Genomic DNA, 20,437 nt, shown 5'->3' with positions numbered 1-20,437 from the left:
TGCTCAAGAAATGCAAAAAAAAAAATACAATCATCCACGTGAGGATTTAACAAGCTCTCCTTATTTAAAATCACGTCATGAATGTCAAAAACATCAACCAAAACCAAGATGACTAAAAAAAAGCCATCTTTTAAGGGAATCATTTGCCTTTCTGAGAGATTGCCACACAATAGACCCTCTCATGTTGCTTATTGAGAGGAAAGAATCATTCAACCCATATTTTCCTTTCATTAAACTTTCATGGCTTGTCCTCTCCTTGCACTATTTGCCACACATTATTCTCAACAAGGGCCACATAATGATTTTGGGCTTAATGAAGCCCAAACCCTTTTAACTTTGTCAATTGAGTTACCTTATCCCAATTCACTAAATAAATGTCTTTTTATGTCGCTCTCTCCTACACAAACTTGCAAATGGATGCATTAATATCATCATAAATACCTTGCGGAATCTAGATATGTTGCATGCAATAAAATGGTGTCTAAGAACAAATTGAGTTAGAGTAACTCTCTTCACTTTATTTAATAATTTTGTCTTTCAAGGTTAAACTCTAGGATTAAGTTTATCAACAATACATTAGTAGGAATACAAGCTAAAACATCTCTTGATCAGAAAATTGTTTGAGATGCACTGTTGAATAGCCCATACAAGATAATATGAAGGTAAATGAAGATATAAAGGACAAATTTAGATTTTATATGTGCAGTATTTAATGAAGGAAATACAAAATGACATGTTGGCTGGAAATAGAAAGTGGAAGAAATTATCACATCAATAAAATATTAAGATACTGGGTGGGTGTGGTTTTGATTGAGCAACAGCACAAACAGTTTCCAACGTACTGTATTTAACTTGATTAATTCCTTTGGGGGCTACTTACAAGCTACAAGGGTAAGGTCTGTCCCCTTAATAACTTAATTACATGAATGATTGTATTTGAAGCTTCTTAATGTTTGAATAAACTACTTTGATGTGGTTTAACTCTAGTGGCAACCTGGTGGTGCATCATACTAAAAACACATCAATCTATTAACAAAATGACTGTGGCATTTTATTACAGCTTTAATTTTTCACATGTGTCGGCACCTTAAATTTGAGAAAAACATGCCTTGTAGTTTTAGAATTTGGAAATACATTAAGAGCCAAAGCTGGTGCAGCATGCAATTAAGCATCTAGAAATCTCAATTTGGCCATAGCAAGTTAGCAACAATGTGAAACTGGCAAATCTACATTGTATTTTCCAGTTATACATGATTATCTTAGTCAGTTTCTATTTATTTTACCAGCTTGAAAGGCCTCTCTGATTATGTTCAGCTCTCTCTTAACATCCATCATATTCATCCTTTCTTTTGGCGATTCCGCTAAACAAGCAAGTCCAATCCTAAAAAGAGATGCTAAGCACTTATCAACTGTCCTACCATTTCCTTCTTCTGCTTCCTCTTCTCCTGGTACAAGTGATGGATCCAAAATTTGTAAGAGATTACCATGAAATGAAATTTCAACAAATTTTTGCAAATTTAGACCATCTTGAAACATTTCATCAGTTGGTTTTCTTCCAGTAAGTATTTCCAACATAAGAATCCCAAAGCTATAAATATCTCCATATATGGACACTTCAGATCCTGCTCCATACTCTGAAATTTATAACAAACTGTCAATACTTTATAACAAGGGTGTGTTTGGATACCAGTATGCAATATGAATGAACTTTCATTTCAATCCATGAGAAAAATTGCATTCACTTTGCATTGATACTGACAAATATTCAAATATAATAGAAACCAAAAGATACAAGAATTCAAAGAAGCAGCAAATGATTCAAGAGTTCTGAACATACCTGGAGGAGCATATCCAATAGTCCCTTTAATTCCAATTGTACTAGTTTGCTTATCAGAGGTACCATCAATGGTTGAGAGAATCCTTGCTATGCCAAAATCACTTACATGATAATGTAATACGGAGGCAACATCGATGATGATATTTAATCTTTGATCAAGGTCTAGTGCTCTTGGATGCTCTATCCTTGGATGCAGCCATTGTTCTAAGCTTCCATTTTCCATGTACTCAAAAACTAGAGCTTTTAATTCTTGACCATTGAAGTTTGCACTAGAACAGCATGTTAAAATTTTAACCAGATTTCGATGCCTAATGTTTTTAAGAGCATTACATTCAGCAAGGAAACTCTTGTGAACTCCCTTCTTTTTAAGGTTCAAGACCTTTACAGCAACATCTTTATCTTCTGACACAAGATTCCCTTTGTATACAGAACCAAAACTTCCTGATCCAATCAAGTTTCCAGCTGAGAATCCATCGGTTGTCTGATGTAGGTCTTGGTATGAAACCCTAGCCAGTTGATCAATTACTGGTGAATCAGAAGATGGCTTCTTTCTTCTTTTCGTCATCCAGTTGATTGTTAGAAGAAATGACAAAATCAGAAGAAAAGCAACCACACTAACTGCCACTGCTATCAACTTGAAATTATGGTGCTTTGTAGGTTTCTTACCTTCCTTAAGGCATGGTGGTAGATGCAATTCTAAAATACCACCACAAAGATTTTTGTTTCCGGTCACTGCTAACGCGCTTCCATTTTGAAAGACACCTTTTGTTGGCACTTCACCATCCAACATGTTGAAAGAAACATTGAAGTACTCCATAAACAAAAGATTTTGTAGGGCTTTAGGAATTGATCCCGACAACCGGTTTCTTGACAGGTCTAAACATTGAAGAACTTTAAGTGAAGCCAAAGAGGGTGGAATGATTCCATGGAAGGAATTCCCTTGCAAATAAAGATACTCCAAGCTTAGACATTCTCCAAAGGTTACAGGAATGGCACTTGACAAATGATTCTCAGAGATATCCAACCAATTGATATTTGTGAGTCTACCCACTTCAATAGGTAGGTTCCCACTCAATGAGTTTTGTGACAAGTCTAAGTAGTTTGTTAATGAGAAAAGGCTAAAAACCTCAGAGGGGATGGTTCCACTAAGGTTGTTATGTGAAAGGTTTAGAGATTGTAACTTTTGGCAATTTCCTATGCTTAGAGGAATGTTTCCTTCTAAGTTATTTTGTTCTAAGCCCAAATGGTACAACTGACTGAGGTTGCCTATGAACACTGGAATATTTCCTGAAAGTTGGTTTCCACTCAAGTCTAACACTTGTATCTTGTGAAACTTCAAAAAGGTGGCTGGAATCATCCCTTCAAAATGGTTATTTTCCATGGCCAAAAGGGTTAAGCCAATTAGATTTCCTAACCCTGCAGGAATCTTCCCTGATATATGATTACCCCCAAGACGCATATTTTCAAGTTGGGAGGACATGTTACCTAAGGAATTAGGCAAACTACCTCCAAAGTTATTCCCAGCTAAAGATAACTTCTGCAACTTGCTACAATTTGTCAGTGAATTTAAAAATTCCAAATCATTAGATGAATTGTCACCTAGTTTGTTGTAAGTTAGCTGTAGAAGCCAAACATCTTGCAGCTTTCCTAGGCTTGGAACTTGTCCCGTAAAATTGTTTCTTGTGATATCAAGTACTGTCAGGGTAGAAGCATTTGCAATGGAAGTGGGGATAAAACCTGAGATTTGATTCCCACCAATTCCAAAAAATTGAAGATTAGGAAGGGTGTGGAACATGCTAGGTGGAAGAGAGCCATCAAAGTGATTTTTTGCAGCTGCAATTGTAGTAAGGGATGACATATTGTAAAGACAAGAAGGAAATGTACCAGAGAAATTGTTGACCTCTAATACTATTACTCTCAAGCTTTTAAGGTAACATATTTCATGTGGAACATGTCCCTCTAAGTTATTATAAGCCACAGAGATAGCAATTAGGGATGAAAGATTCCCTATGAATGGTCTGATCCCTCCAGTTAAATTGTTTTTCCCAATTTCTAATACTTGAAGCTTCCAAAGAGAGCCAATTCCAATTGGTATATTTCCAATTAGATTATTGCCATATAAGTACAATTCTCTGAGATCAGAGCAACTTGTCAAATTTGCAGGGATCTCTCCTACCAAGGAGTTGTTGGTGAGAAGCAGTTGTTGCAATTGAAACAAGTGACCCAATTCATGTGGAATTTTTCCAAAGAAACTATTGCTTTCTAGGTTTAGGATTTTCAAGGAAGAGAGATTGCCAACCTGGGGAGATAAAGTTCCATGCAATTGGTATCCTCATAGGTTCAACTCTGTAACTCTTTGACTCATGCATGAGATTCCATGCCACTTACAAATGTGGGTGGAACCATTCCAAGAGACCAAGACCCCAAATGGGTCATTGGATATTGATTCCTTGAATTTGAGCAATGCTAAATGATCAGACTTGTTTCCTAATGTAGAGGCAACTGCATTTGAGACAGGGTTGAAAATTAAAAGAAGGTGCAGTAACCAAAATTGAAGTGCAGGAAACATGAGAGGTAAAAGTTTCATTTTGGTAACAAAGATTGTGGAAGTGGAACTTGAATATCTTTAGTTAGATAGCTCTATTTATATGCGTTTAATTGATGGTTGAATGGAACCAGTGAAGAAGCTTCCTTCAGCTTATGTTACTGCTACTGATGGATTATGTTTTCTTTGTTCATTGGTGCTGATGGATTATATTATCTTTACAGATACATGTTATGTATATTATGATATCTACTTATCTAGAGTATGAAATTTTGATTCTTTTATCATTAGGCGGATCCAGACCTAATATATCAGTGTGACTAAACATAACGAAATTATAGGCTAAATATATTGAAAATATTTTTTTTTGAACAAGAGAAATATTATAGATAAAACCATGAGAGAAAGTTTCTCATGGAAATAGAAGAGTTTACAGCCCAAGAAGGACTAGGCTTACAACGAAATATAACAAAAGAAACAAAGTAAAAACAACAGTAAAATGAAAAAACAAGAACAATAAAACAGGGAAAATACAATAGGAAGACAACAATCTATATTACAGTAATAGTGGAGGCCGAGAAATAGGAGGTGCATGAGAAATTCACAACAGCACATAGCAGGTTACAGTAAAATTTCTTCTAATGAATTTTTTGAGTAGCTTGCAAAGTGCTGACTGAAGGTTTTGCCGTTTATTATAATTTATATGTTTGAATATATTCTTCTTTATATATGTATTGTATTGGATGACATGATGAGCACAATAATTTGAGTGAACATTAATTTCCTAATAAATATGAACAACAGACACGCAGTATCAAATACATTCAAGAAAAGAATAGAATGAAAGCAATTCACAATTGTGATATGTGAGAGCATATAAATTTTTTTAAAAAAAAAAGAAAAAAAACTGGGGTGGCTAAAGCCACACCTAGCCCCAATATGGGTCCGTCCATGCATTAGAGTCAAGTCAATAACCAGTGATACTGTGATAGGTGATTTCATGATAAAAGAAGTAATAAAAATTGGACATTTTAATGAGAAATGAAGTACTTGAGGAACACGCTCAAAGAAAGTAAGTAAGAAACTAGCTCTCTATGCAAGAAATTCCATAGCAATACACGTTCACAGAAATTCCATCAATGCTGTGAAATCATCTCAGAGTTTAACTCTTCTATGTGTAATTTCAAGGAAATTAAGCTGGCAATATATTGTTGGTCAAAGACTCTAAACTATAGCCTTGCCACCCACTCTATATGTCAGCCTTGGAAATTCAAGCAAACAAATTTAATGCATTGCAGGGACGGTGCAGCCATGTTGAAAATGCAAATATGCATACACACAATGCTTTGAAATTGGCTTGGTTTCAGCTTCTATAAATATGAGAGAAAGCTGAAGCAAAATTCATTTCCAACAGAGTGAGAGCATTTTCAGTATTGAAAGTTAGAGAGAAATTTTCTAGTGTGAGAAAAATTTAAGTGAGAGAAACTCTTGGGGTGTAATTGAGTTATGGGTTTGTGAGAGAGTGTGAGTGTTTGTAAACACAGTGCATATTTCTCCTTTCTATAAAAGGTCTGCAGCATCCCGGAGACGTAGGCATAATTGGCCGAACTCTGTTATCAATTTGTGTGTGTGCTATTATTCCGCATTTAATCGCTATTCCACGAATCTGATTATGGGGAAATTTTGCGTAGTTTCCTAACAACTGGTATCAGAGCTGGTTGGTTCTTTATGCTAATTTTCGGGGGAGAGTACTGTTCACGTGAATAGTAAATTTCGTGAATAGTGAAAATTGATCAGCGTTACCAATCTTTCCGGAGGTTTTCATAAATTGTCATAAGCGATCCAGAGGAGTCAGCTTCGAGTGGGAGCGATGGCAGCTGACGAAGGAAAGGTGAAAATTGAGAAGTTCGATGGTGCGAACTTCGGCTTTTGGAAGATGCAAGTAGAAGATTATTTGTATCAGAAAAGCATGCATCAACCTCTCACGGGCACCAAACCAACAGATATGAAGGAAGATGACTGGAATCTTCTGGATAGAAAAGCTCTTGGAGTCATTCGATTGACGTTATCCCGTAACGTTGCTTTCAACATTGCAAAAGAAAAGACTACGGCTGGTCTTATGAAGACCCTTGCCAACATGTATGAAAAGCCATCGGCCTCAAACAAAGTTCATTTGATAAGGCGACTGTTCAACTTACGGATGACAGAAGGTGCGTCAACGGCGCAACATCTAAACGAACTCAGCACAGTTACAACCCAGTTGAGTTCAGTTGGAATCGACTTTGATGATGAAGTACGGGCTTTGATACTTTTGTCTTCCCTACCAGACAGTTGGAATGCTACTGTCACAGCTGTGAGTAGCTCATCGGGAAGCAACAAGTTGAAATTTGATGATGTTCGTGACTTGGTTCTCAGTAAAGAGATCCGGCGGAGAGAGTCGGGTGAATCATCAACCTCTTCAGTATTGCATACAGAGTCAAGAGGCAGAAGTTCAACCAGAAGAAGCGGACGCGGTAAATCAAAGGCGAGACGATCAAAGTCTAGAAATCATCATAGTTCTAACAGCTCGAAGACTATCGAGTGTTGGAATTGCGGGAAGACAGGACACTACAAAAACCAGTGCAGGAGTGCACCGAAGAATCAAGAGGCGAAAGAAGAGGCAAACGTTGCTTCAACCTCAGGAGGAGATGTTCTGATATGTTCTTTGGAGAACAAGGAAGAGTCTTGGGTGTTAGACTCTGGAGCATCCTTTCACGCAACTCCGCAGAGAGAATTCTTTCAGAATTATGTCCCTGGAAACCTCGGTAAAGTTTACCTTGGTAATGAACAACCTTGTGAGGTTGTGGGAAAAGGTGTAGTGAAGATCAAGTTGAATGGGTCCGTTTGGGAACTGAAGAATGTCAGACATGTTCCTGACCTGACGAAGAACTTAATCTCAGTAGGCCAGTTGGCCGATGAAGGCTACAAAACAACTTTCCACAGAGAGTGGAAAATTTCAAAGGGTGCAATGACGATAGCTCGCGGAAAAAGGATTGGTACTCTTTACAAGACAGGAGGAGCATGTCATTTGATTGCAGTTGCATCAAATGAAAATCTCAATCTATGGCACCAGAGACTTGGCCATATGAGTGCGAAAGGGATGAAGGTCATGCACTCAAAGGGGAAACTTCCAAGTCTTCAGTCAGTAGAAATTGACATGTGTGAAGACTGCATATTTGGAAAGCAGAAGAGGGTCAGCTTTCAGACAAGTGGAAGAACCCCAAAGAAGGAGAGGCTTGAGCTAGTTCACTCTTATGTTTAGGGTCCAACAACTGTCCCATCCATTAGTGGGAAACGATACTTTGTGACTTTTATTGACGATCACTCCATAAAGGTATGGGTGTACTTTATAAAACAAAAGTCTGAAGTATTTGTGGCTTTCAAGATGTGGAAAGCCATGGTGGAAAATGACACAGTATTGAAGGTCAAAAAGCTCAGAACCGACAATGGTGGTGAATATGTAGACACCAGATTCAAGAAGTTCTTCTATGAGCACGAGATAAGAATGGAGAGGATTGTGCCGGGTACGCCTCAATACAACGGTGTAGCTGAGCGTATGAACCGAACGTTGACAAAAAGAGCCAGAAGCTTGCATGTGCAGTCAGGCTTACCAAAGCAATTCTGGGCAGAAGCAGTCAACACAGGAGCTTACTTGATCAACCGAGGTCCATTGGTACCATTGGAGCATAGAATACCAGAAGAGGTGTGGAGCGGAAAAGAGGTAAAACTCTCACATCTTAGAGTTTTTGGCTGTGTAGCATATGTGCACATCAGTGATCAAGGCAGAAACAAACTCGATCCCAAATCAAAGAAGTGCACTTTCATTGGTTATGGTGAAGATGAGTTTGGTTACCGCCTTTGGGATGACGAAAACAAAAAGATGATCTGCAGTAGAGATGTGATCTTCAACGAAAGAATGATGTACAAGGACAAGCAAAATACATGTGCCAGCAACTCAGAATCGAGTGGGCCAGCTTTTGCAGAGGTGGATGATGACCCAGAAAGTCCTACAGTTGACAGTCCTCAGTCAGAAGAAACAACTGAACCAGGCAACGAGCAGCAGTCTGACAGAACAGAGCATCCTACTCCAGCTCCTGCATTGAGGAGGTCTTCTTGAACTCCTATGCCTAACAGGAGATACATGAGCTACATGTTGTTAACAGATGGAGGAGAGCCTGAAGACCATGCAGAAGCATGTCAAACCGTAGATGCGAGCAAGCGGGAGCTTGCCATGAAAGACGAGATGAAGTCTTTGATCTCCAATCGAAACAATACTAACTAACGTTAGACAAAGCTCAAGAAGCTTCAGAGTACAACATTTAGGCACGAATGGAAGGGCTTTCCTCAAATGGATGAGTTTTGAATCGATTCAAGTTTTGTACAAAAACACTTTATTCGCTAAAACGTGCATAACTCGAGCTACAGAACTCGGAATGACACGAAACCAAAGCCAAAATTTCGACAACGGAGAGAGCTACGCTATAACTCAGGTCATACAAACCCAAAAATTATTTTTGGACACGGTACCATACCAAATAAGTCTCGGCCACTATTAAAATAAGGTTTCTCAAACTTTTTCTTCGATCTAATTTAATTCCTAGGTATTCCTAGGCGATATCTAGGCCATGGAAACTCTCAGAAAAAATATTGGGTCGAAAACTAACACAGGGGTATTTTGGTCAGTATTTTTAGCCCGAAAACTCAAAGTTGGAATTTTGAAAAATAAATTTGATGAGCGTGTTCCTAATGAAATTTATAACAACTAATCCTACTGACGCTAAGCTCAGTCAGGAGTTTTTGATTCAAAAAGCGAAGCTTTTACCCAAAAATGGGTTTTTTCCAGAAAATTGGATCTCTGCGACGATTCGGCGAGATTCAGCAGAAAACAACCGGATATTCATGCTCTTGGGCATGTAGGCAATAAGTTTAGACACTGAAATCAAGTTATTTGGACACTTTTACAAAAAGCTCAAAACTTTGAGCACAGAAAGACATAGAGAAAAGCGACAGAATTGACGATCAGAAGTAAGGAATAGCATCTATACCTCGAGGCCTAAGTATAGCAACTGTCAGTGCGACGATCAGGCAAGAAACGGCGAAAATCTTCTTCTCCCTCCTTCTCCTCCAAGCTCGCGGGTTCAATGGGGTTATGGGTTTGGATTTTTGATTTCTCACCTATTTATAGGTGAGGGAAAATGCGGGAAAATGAAAATTTCGCGATTCCGATTTTTCCTGCACATTCCTCTGTGAATTATAAGAGAGAATCTGGCAACAGAATTTCAGAACTCGAAACAGGGTTCTTGGAATTTGAGCAAACGATTCACTAACGGTGTTAATCGATTTAACCCGAAAAGTTACTTTTTGCAGTTGATGTCGGAAGAGAAAACTTCCTTCTAAAGAAAGGTTGAAAACATCGAAAGAAATGGGTGTATGCGTGTGGAATCATCATTTGAAGATCCGAATAGAAAAAGTCTTCATCGACAGTTTACTTTAAGGTTCTTGAGCTATCAGAGATTCAGTTTCGGCAAACTTCCGAGAATTGGAATCGGACGTTCGTACATTCCAAAGTTTCGTGTCGAAAGACTTGTCAAGGAAATGAATAAGAGAAATTCTTATATCTCTCTGAAGATTTTTGGAATTAGTTCCTATAGTGCTTTAAGAGTAAATTAGTCGTTTACTAACGCTCTTGCCCTAGGCATAAGCGAATAAGACTCGCGTTATAACTTATATCGATTTTTATACTATTCTTAGTCTTTTCCTGAACTTTCTCCTTCATAAATTTATTCCATTCGGTAAACACTTGTTCAGGTTTCCCTTCACGATACATCGAACCTAATCGTGAATAGGAATTTCATTAATTTATTCTAAGCTTAAAAACTTGGGTCTCACAGTGTGCCATCTGCCATGATGGCCCTGAATCAGTCTTGCATAGCCTCTGCAACTGCACTCAGGTCAGGGACATTTGGCAGCGCCGGGGGTTTGACATCAGCAGTCCCCTGTTTCGTGGCGTGAATGCAGAGGTCTGGTTGCGGTGCCTCCATGGGACGCACCCTGCTGAAATCGTCATCGTGTGGTGGATTTGGCGTGCCCGTAATGCTGTGTGTTTGGAAGGTGCGACGATGTCCCTGTTCCAAGTTGCTGCTAACGTGGCCGTCATGGAGGCCGACCTGCAGAGTGCCTTTTCTGGTTTGTTCGCGACTCCAGTGCGGCCGCCGCGCCTAGTCTCTTGGGCCCCTTCCGTGTCATATTGTGTTGTGATTAATGTGGATGGCAACGTCTGCGGTAGCCCGAAGCGCGGTGGATTTGGCGTGTGTTTTCGCTCAGATTTGGGTCAGTGGCTTGGCGGGTTCTTTGGTTTCCTTGATGACTCTTGCATTCTTCATCTTGAGTTGCTTGCTATTTTTCATGGTCTAACTGTTGCTTGGTCGAAAGGTTTGCGTCGCGTGAACTGCCAGTCTGACTCCTTGGAGGCAGTGAAGCTTGTGTTGTCAGTTCCCGTTGCGAGTCATCTGTATGCTTCTTTGATTTGGGATATAAAGGAGCTTCTGAGTAGAGCCTTGTTTGTGGCATTTCATCATGTCTTACGGGAATGAAACTCTTGTGCAGACTTCTTGGCTAAGCATGGAGCCCTTCAGGATGAAGCGTTCAAGTTTGTTCTCCTCTAGATGGCATGAGCTTGTTGTTGCTTGATGATGTGTCAGGGGTCGCATCCTTGATGCCTTAGTTTTCGGTTCTCTTGTTTTCTTTTTTCTTTATGAGTTGTACCAAAAAAAAGTCATTAAGGCTTCGTGAGAGGACTCACTTAATTTCCTTTGGTGTTGGTGTGGTAGTATTTCTTTGGGCCTTTGTGATCTTCTGGTCTTGAGCTTCTTGGTCTTTTAGTTTTTAGGTTTTTAGTTGGTTTACTCTGTGGGGGGTCACTTTCTTTTTGGTTGGTTGTAGGATTCTTGTCTATTGTATAACTTTATGGTCTTTTTCTTTGGGGACTGTCTTTCACTATGGGTGATTAGTTTTTTGTTGTTACTAATCACCATTACATGCTTTGTCTCCTTTTCAGCTTTGTTATCAAAGTTGTGATTAATATATTCTTTTGCTTTCTAAAAAATTTGTAGAAGTATATACCAGTAGGGTTGTTCATCGGTTAGTTTCATTCACAAAATGCTCAATCTGACAAAACTCAACCATACACAAATTGAGAACATTTTTGTCCAATAAATTCTTTAGATTGATAAGGTTTCAGGTTGGGTACTCTTCGGGTAGTGTAAGCATCAAGTCATTTGCGGGTTCAAATCAATTGGGTAAAAAAAACTCCCAAAAAGACGACCAAATGATGACAATTTTTTTTAATATCCTAAAGATTAATTGATCAGGTCTTAGGAGAAAGAAAAGAAGGAAACCTTTGTTGAAATGCCTTATCTCCCATTCACCCTCACTGCCTCAACTCCTCGCCCCCTTGGCTCCTCTCATGACTATGTCTTGTCCTCTTTGCTCAAGCATTACAGCTTCTTCGCTGCTTTTCCATGTCTTAAGTGGAACAAAGCTAACTTCATTGTGCCTATTTTAGTGGTAGTGCAATATATCTCGTTCGTCCTCTTGCCCCTCCGCCTCAAACACTTCACCTGCTATCTTTTGTCTTGGTGTTTTGCCTCTTCCTCATCCCTTGGCCGCTTGAAGCCTCAGCCATGTGATCTCATGTTTCACTATCTTCCTCTCTTCTTGTCCCAAATCGCCACAACTCTTGTACGAGCCCCGATAGCCTTCCTCCGTGAGCCACCAAGAATTCTCATTGGTCTCTTCCCCGTTAGGCCATGATAGGCATCCTTCTTTGACTATATAGGTTATAAATCACCTTTCATTTTCTTATAGAATATCTAGAACAACATCATATTCTTTTAAATCTCTTCATCTCATGAGATCTCATGAGATGATGTTCCAATCCGATAGAGTCCTTGTTCGTCTGTCGATCTTCTATCGTGAGCCACTTGTTTACTCCCCTTTAAGCCATGGTAACCATCCTTCCTTCAAATATACGGGGGGTTAATCTTCTTCCATTTTCTCACAGAATAGTCTAGAACAACATCATCTACTATTTTTCTTTGAATATCTTCATCTCAACATGTCAGTCGTCGATTGTAGTGATCGACAAAAAAATATCTAAATTGAAATCGCCTGAGACATCCGCAACTAACCGGTCTTATTTACTCAATGTTTTAAAAATTAGACCTGTCATATAACACGTGAAGACACTTGTTTACGATTCAATATTCAACCGTTATCAAATTGTGGTTGAATCGGTAAAAATTAAATATGTAAAAAAGGTGTATATTAGACACTTAGACATGTGCCTTTAAAGCAGTGTTTTAAGACTCGGCTCGGACCGGTCGGGACTCGGTGACCTGACCGGTCCGAGCCTTACTTCAGATCGGTTCTGCATGTCACTCGGCCGGAACCGTTTTGAACCGGCCGGTTTAATGATCGAACCGGTGACTCGGCCGGTTTTTTAATTGAACTGGCGAGTCACCCATTTTTCGTTTTTTAATTTTTTTTATTAATTTGTGGATGATGGGCCATATATGGAAGCCCATTTCGAGTTGACCGGTAATTAATTAACATATTGGGCCTTTCAAATTGTGTTTTTTTAATCCAGTAGGAAACATGTTGTATATAATAGGAAAAAATGTAATAATGTGTGTAAAAAGGGTGCCAGGAAGGTTCGAACATATGCAATAGAGGATATATGAAGGAAGACTAACCACTGCACCATCACAATGTTATTGATAAGAGAAGCATTTTATTATTTATATATTACTTTTATATTGAATTTGACATTTTTTATGATTTTTTAATATATACCGAGTCAAGCAATCGAACCAGTGACCCACTGGTCCGACCAATGACTCAGTGACTCAGTACCCCGACCGAGTCGATGACCGAGCCGAGTTTTAAAACACTGCTTTAAAGGAGTGTTATAACTGTGTACCAACTGATTAGCTGCGAAATTAGCTTTAATTTGCAGCTTGTTTTATAGTTTATCTATAACTATATTTTAATGGTACAAGCCGAGAAAGAAAACAAACAACAAAGAATAAAGAAGAAAAAATACATCTTAGGCAAACTAACCTGACAAAAGCTAGTCCTTATAACATCTACAAGAACAATGGCTCAAGCTCATCAGAAGGAGATTATAAATAAGAAGTTCAAAGACTGTCGGGCTTCAACTTTGGCTAAAAAATTTGCACATGCATTCTCTTTCATAAAGGTATGAACCAAAAGTAACCTCTCACGGTCTTCTAAGCGGTTCTTTAACATTCCAAATCAGACCTGCATCAACATGATAACTCGCAGGAGGCCTTATACCGCTATAAAATAGAGCACACCACTGACTGGATCCATGATGCAAGTAACAGTAAGCCCATGAAAAAGGCCTAAAAATCCATGTGGAGGATAGTTGCATCCCCACCAGATCCCATAAAACCCATCAGCCAGTCACCATCACTATTTCGGATTCACCCTCCAAAGCCCAAGCTACTCAATTTAACGCAACACCATGCTCAAGAAATGCAAAAAAAAAATACAATCATCCACGTGAGGATTTAACAAGCTCTCCTTATTTAAAATCACGTCATGAATGTCAAAAACATCAACAAAAAACAAGATGACTAAAAAAAAGCCATCTTTTAAGGGAATCATTTGCCTTTCTGAGAGATTGCCACACAATAGACCCTCTCATGTTGCTTATTGAGAGGAAAGAATCATTCAACCCATATTTTCCTTTCATTAAACTTTCATGGCTTGTCCTCTCCTTGCACTATTTGCCACACATTATTCTCAACAAGGGCCACATAATGATTTTGGGCTTAATGAAGCCCAAACCCTTTTAACTTTGTCAATTGAGTTACCTTATCCCAATTCACTAAATAAATGTCTTTTTATGTCGCTCTCTCCTACACAAACTTGCAAATGGACGCATTAATATCATCATAAATACCTTGTGGAATCTAGATATGTTGCATGCAATAAAATGGTGTCTAAGAACAAATTGAGTTAGAGTAACTCTCTTCACTTTATTTAATAATTTTGTCTTTCAAGGTTAAACTCTAGGATTAAGTTTATCAACAATACATTAGTAGGAATACAAGCTAAAACATCTCTTGATCAGAAAATTGTTTGAGATGCACTGTTGAATAGCCCATACAAGATAATATGAAGGTAAATGAAGATATAAAGGACAAATTTAGATTTTATATGTGCAGTATTTAATGAAGGAAATACAAAATGACATGTTGGCTGGAAATAGAAAGTGGAAGAAATTATCACATCAATAAAATATTAAGATACTGGGTGGGTGTGGTTTTGATTGAGCAACAGCACAAACAGTTTCCAACGTACTGTATTTAACTTGATTAATTCCTTTGGGGGCTACTTACAAGCTACAAGGGTAAGGTCTGTCCCCTTAATAACTTAATTACATGAATGATTGTATTTGAAGCTTCTTAATGTTTGAATAAACTACTTTGATGTGGTTTAACTCTAGTGGCAACCTGGTGGTGCATCATACTAAAAACACATCAATCTATTAACAAAATGACTGTGGCATTTTATTACAGCTTTAATTTTTCACATGTGTCGGCACCTTAAATTTGAGAAAAACATGCCTTGTAGTTTTAGAATTTGGAAATACATTAAGAGCCAAAGCTGGTGCAGCATGCAATTAAGCATCTAGAAATCTCAATTTGGCCATAGCAAGTTAGCAACAATGTGAAACTGGCAAATCTACATTGTATTTTCCAGTTATACATGATTATCTTAGTCAGTTTCTATTTATTTTACCAGCTTGAAAGGCCTCTCTGATTATGTTCAGCTCTCTCTTAACATCCATCATATTCATCCTTTCTTTTGGCGATTCCGCTAAACAAGCAAGTCCAATCCTAAAAAGAGATGCTAAGCACTTATCAACTGTCCTACCATTTCCTTCTTCTGCTTCCTCCTCTCCTGGTACAAGTGATGGATCCAAAATTTGTAAGAGATTACCATGAAATGAAATTTCAACAAATTTTTGCAAATTTAGACCATCTTGAAACATTTCATCAGTTGGTTTTCTTCCAGTAAGTATTTCCAACATAAGAATCCCAAAGCTATAAATATCTCCATATATGGACACTTCAGATCCTGCTCCATACTCTGAAATTTATAACAAACTGTCAATACTTTATAACAAGGGTGTGTTTGGATACCAGTATGCAATATGAATGAACTTTCATTTCAATCCATGAGAAAAATTGCATTCACTTTGCATTGATACTGACAAATATTCAAATATAATAGAAACCAAAAGATACAAGAATTCAAAGAAGCAGCAAATGATTCAAGAGGTCTGAACATACCTGGAGGAGCATATCCAATAGTCCCTTTAATTCCAATTGTACTAGTTTGCTTATCAGATGTACCATCAATGGTTGAGAGAATCCTTGCTATGCCAAAATCACTTACATGAGCAACCATGTCATTATCAAGAAGGACATTGCTTGGCTTTAGATCACAATGAACGACTACTTGCTCGCATCCATGATGAAGATAATGTAATACGGAGGCAACATCGATGATGATATTTAATCTTTGATTAAGGTCTAGTGCTCTTGGATGCTCTATCCTTGGATGCAGCCATTGTTCTAAGCTTCCATTTTCCATGTACTCAAAAACTAGAGCTTTGAATTCTTCACCATTGAAGTTTGCACTAGAACAACATGTTAAAATTTTAACCAGATTTCGATGCCTAATGTTTTTAAGAGCATTACATTCAGCAACGAAACTCTTGTGAACTCCCTTCTTTTTAAGGTTCAAGACCTTTACAGCAACATCTTTATCTTCTGACACAAGATTCCCTTTGTATACAGAACCAAAACTTCCTGATCCAATCAAGTTTCCGGCTGAGAATCCATCGGTTGCCTGATGTAGGTCTTGGTATGAAACCCTAGCCAGTTGATCAATTACTGGTGAATCAGAAGATGGCTTCTTTCTTCTTTTCGTCATCCAGTAGATTGTTAGAAGAAATGACAAAATCAGAAGAAAAGCAACCACACTAACTGCCACTGCTATCAACTTGAAATTATGGTGCTTTGTAGGTTTCTTACCTTCCTTAAGGCATGGTGGTAGATGCAATTCTAAAATACCACCACAAAGATTTTTGTTTCCGGTCACTGCTAACGCGCTTCCATTTTGAAAGACACCTTTTGTTGGCACTTCACCATCCAACATGTTGAAAGAAACATTGAAGTACTCCATAAACAAAAGATTTTGTAGGGCTTTAGGAATTGATCCCGACAACCGGTTTCTTGACAGGTCTAAACATTGAAGAACTTTAAGTGAAGCCAAAGAGGGTGGAATGATTCCATGGAAGGAATTCCCTTGCAAATAAAGATACTCCAAGCTTAGGCATTCTCCAAAGGTTACAGGAATGGCACTTGACAAATGATTCTCAGAGATATCCAACCAATTGATATTTGTGAGTCTACCCACTTCAATAGGTAGGTTCCCAGTCAATGAGTTTTGTGACAAGTCTAAGTAGTTTGTTAATGAGAAAAGGCTAAAAACCTCAGAGGGGATGGTTCCACTAAGGTTGTTATGTGAAAGGTTTAGAGATTGTAACTTTTGGCAATTTCCTATGCTTAGAGGAATGTTTCCTTCTAAGTTATTTTGTTCTAAGCCCAAATGGTACAACTGACTGAGGTTGCCTATGAACACTGGAATATTTCCTGAAAGTTGGTTTCCACTCAAGTCTAACACTTGTATCTTGTGAAACTTCAAAAAGGTGGCTGGAATCATCCCTTCAAAATGGTTATTTTCCATGGCCAAAAGGGTTAAGCCAATTAGATTTCCTAACCCAGCAGGAATCTTCCCTGATATATGATTACCCCCAAGACGCATATTTTCAAGTTGGGAGGACATGTTACCTAAGGAATTAGGCAAACTACCTCCAAAGTTATTCCCAGCTAAAGATAACTTCTGCAACTTGCTACAATTTGTCAGTGAATTTAAAAATTCCAAATCATTAGATGAATTGTCACCTAGTTTGTTGTAAGTTAGCTGTAGAAGCCAAACATCTTGCAGCTTTCCTAGGCTTGGAACTTGTCCCGTAAAATTGTTTCTTGTGATATCAAGTACTGTCAGGGTAGAAGCATTTGCAATGGAAGTGGGGATAAAACCTGAGATTTGATTCCCACCAATTCCAAAAAATTGAAGATTAGGAAGGGTGTGGAACATGCTAGGTGGAAGAGAGCCATCAAAGTGATTTTTTGCAGCTGCAATTGTAGTAAGGGATGACATATTGTAAAGACAAGAAGGAAATGTACCAGAGAAATTGTTGACCTCTAATACTATTACTCTCAAGCTTTTAAGGTAACATATTTCATGTGGAACATGTCCCTCTAAGTTATTATAAGCCACAGAGATAGCAATTAGGGATGAAAGATTCCCTATGAATGGAGTGATCCCTCCAGTTAAATTGTTTTTCCCAATTTCTAATACTTGAAGCTTCCAAAGAGAGCCAATTCCAATTGGTATATTTCCAATTAGATTATTGCCATATAAGTACAATTCTCTGAGATCAGAGCAACTTGTCAAATTTGCAGGGATCTCTCCTACCAAGGAGTTGTTGGTGAGAAGCAGTTGTTGCAATTGAAACAAGTGACCCAATTCATGTGGGATTTTTCCAAAGAAACTATTGCTTTCTAGGTTTAGGATTTTCAAGGAAGAGAGATTGCCAACATGGGGAGATATAGTTCCATGCAATTGGTATCCTTCTAGGTTCAACTCTGTAACTCTTTGACTCATGCATGAGATTCCATGCCACTTACAAAAGTGGGTGGAACCATTCCAAGAGACCAAGACCCCAAATGGGTCATTGGATATTGATTCCTTGAATTTGAGCAATGCTAAATGATCAGACTTGTTTCCTAATGTAGAGGCAACTGCATTTGAGACAGGGTTGAAAATTAAAAGAAGGTGCAGTAACCAAAATTGAAGTGCAGGAAACATGAGAGGTAAAAGTTTCATTTTGGTAACAAAGATTGTGGAAGTGGAACTTGAATATCTTTAGTTAGATAGCTCTATTTATATGCGTTTAATTGATGGTTGAATGGAACCAGTGAAGATGCTTCCTTCAGCTTATGTTACTGCTACTGATGGATTATGTTTTCTTTGTTCATTGTGCTGATGGATTATATTATCTTTACAGATACATGTTATGTATATTATGATATCTACTTATCTAGAGTATGAAATTTTGATTATTTTCTTTTATCATTAGAGTCAAGTCAATAACCAGTGATACTGTGATAGGTGATTTCATGATAAAAGAAGTAATAAAAATTGGACATTTTAATGAGAAATGAAGTACTTGAGGAACACGCTCAAAGAAAGTAAGTAAGAAACTAGCTCTCTATGCAAAAATTCCATAGCAATACACGTTCACAGAAATTCCATCAGTGCTGTGAAATCATCTCAGAGTTTAACTCTTCTATGTGTAGTTTCAAGGAAATTAAGCTGGCAATATATTAAAACTAATTATCTGCCTGATTATTTTTTATAGAATTATCTATGACTTTAAAGTTATTTAACTTATCTCTTGCTCCCGAACGTCATTGCTGGCCAGCTTCATCAAGGGATTAGTTAGCTATTGTCTCATTAGTAGAAATTTGCTCATTTGCCATGAATTTTACTTAAAAATCTGTGAAGTATGAATCTCCCAGATAATACATTTGAATGGTTTATCCTTTGAAATTTAAAATCTGTGGGAAATTTCCTGCCTGTGGCAATCTGCACCAAATACAATTTCATAAACGTGTTTTTTTTTTTAAATTGTCTTGGAGGTTGCATCAAGCAACCAACCCTCATTCCACAGAATTACTTGTCTACCTCTTACTCTTCTCTTCTCATATCTTCCATCACTTGCTTAGACTTCATTTCATAATAATTTTCAACTTCTTATAATTATCAGTCTATATATTACTAAATATTTCATAATTTTTTTAGCATTTTTAAATTCGAATAAAATAGAAAACACAAAAGATGAATTCAATAGAAAGATTTCTGAGTACGAAGAGTAAATATAAATAATTAATTATAGTAGAACTTAAATTTAGTTATGATAAAGTTTACATTTTTAAGCAGGACTATTTAATTAATTAAAATGTTTAAATTTCAATTTTAAAAATTGATAATAATGTATTTATTTTATGAAGAGAGTGACCTAAGGGATTTTAATTAATCCTGAAAGTTAAAGTCTAAACTTCAATTCAATATATAATATTGGATAGGTGAAAGGATATGTGCAATTGCATAGTGACTGTTTAGTCAATTTCCCTTAAGTATAATAATATCAAGATGGCAGACTAGACTCTGGTTGAAGAAATGGAAATAATGTATTGCTTTACGAGTGAGAATCTATTTCACCTTACGTTTATACAGTCCAACGTTGGACGTGGAAAAAACATTTATTTAATAAAATCTAGTAAGCTGACAAATGTTTTCAGGGTCTTAGGATTGGTATAGCTTTGAAAAATGTTGTTAATAAATATTAAGAGTCATTACATTTAGTAGATACAACTTAATATAAATAATTAACAAAAGATTAAAATCGACATCACTTATAATTTGAAATTAAATAATTACTATTATGTCTGCTGTCTGCAATCGATAAACTATTTTGATCATAGGTATGCATAAGTCTAAACTATACACTAAATATATAACCCCAGCCAGTTAATGAAATAGTTTTGATTCATTTGCATCTCTCTCTTTCATACAATTTCCATTCACTTTTTCTTTCTATTTTTCTCTTTCTCTATCATATATCTCATTTCTTTTCTCAAAGTTTTCGGGCTCGTTTGGTACACCGTATTAGACATGATAGTATAAGCTTATACAATACATTATGAGCTTATTCATTGTTTGGTGCTCACATTGTATTGTATAAGTTTATACATCAATCTCCTCTTATACATCAAAATGATGAATTA

At 37.4% G+C, this 20,437-nt stretch overlaps 1 protein-coding gene and 1 pseudogene across 1 annotated transcript; both read right to left on the bottom strand.

Moving 5' to 3' along the window:
* Window positions 1-1,008: 1,008 nt before the first annotated feature.
* Window positions 1,009-4,486, bottom strand: LOC130727388 (probable LRR receptor-like serine/threonine-protein kinase At3g47570; annotated as a pseudogene).
* Window positions 4,487-14,976: 10,490 nt separating this feature from the next.
* LOC130727387 (probable LRR receptor-like serine/threonine-protein kinase At3g47570) lies at window positions 14,977-18,619 on the bottom strand. Its single transcript, XM_057578505.1, has 2 exons — window positions 15,806-18,619; window positions 14,977-15,602 (listed from the first exon to the last, which is right to left on the bottom strand). Exons 1-2 carry the CDS (start codon window positions 18,471-18,473, stop codon window positions 15,232-15,234), a joined length of 3,039 nt encoding a protein of 1,012 aa, XP_057434488.1. The 5' UTR covers window positions 18,474-18,619; the 3' UTR covers window positions 14,977-15,231.
* Window positions 18,620-20,437: the final 1,818 nt, after the last annotated feature.

Source organism: Lotus japonicus, chromosome 1, assembly GCF_012489685.1.
Source record: "Lotus japonicus ecotype B-129 chromosome 1, LjGifu_v1.2".
NCBI lineage: Eukaryota > Viridiplantae > Streptophyta > Magnoliopsida > Fabales > Fabaceae > Lotus > Lotus japonicus.
Note: the sequence above shows the minus strand (reverse complement) of the source record. Positions and strands in the feature narration are given on the sequence as shown.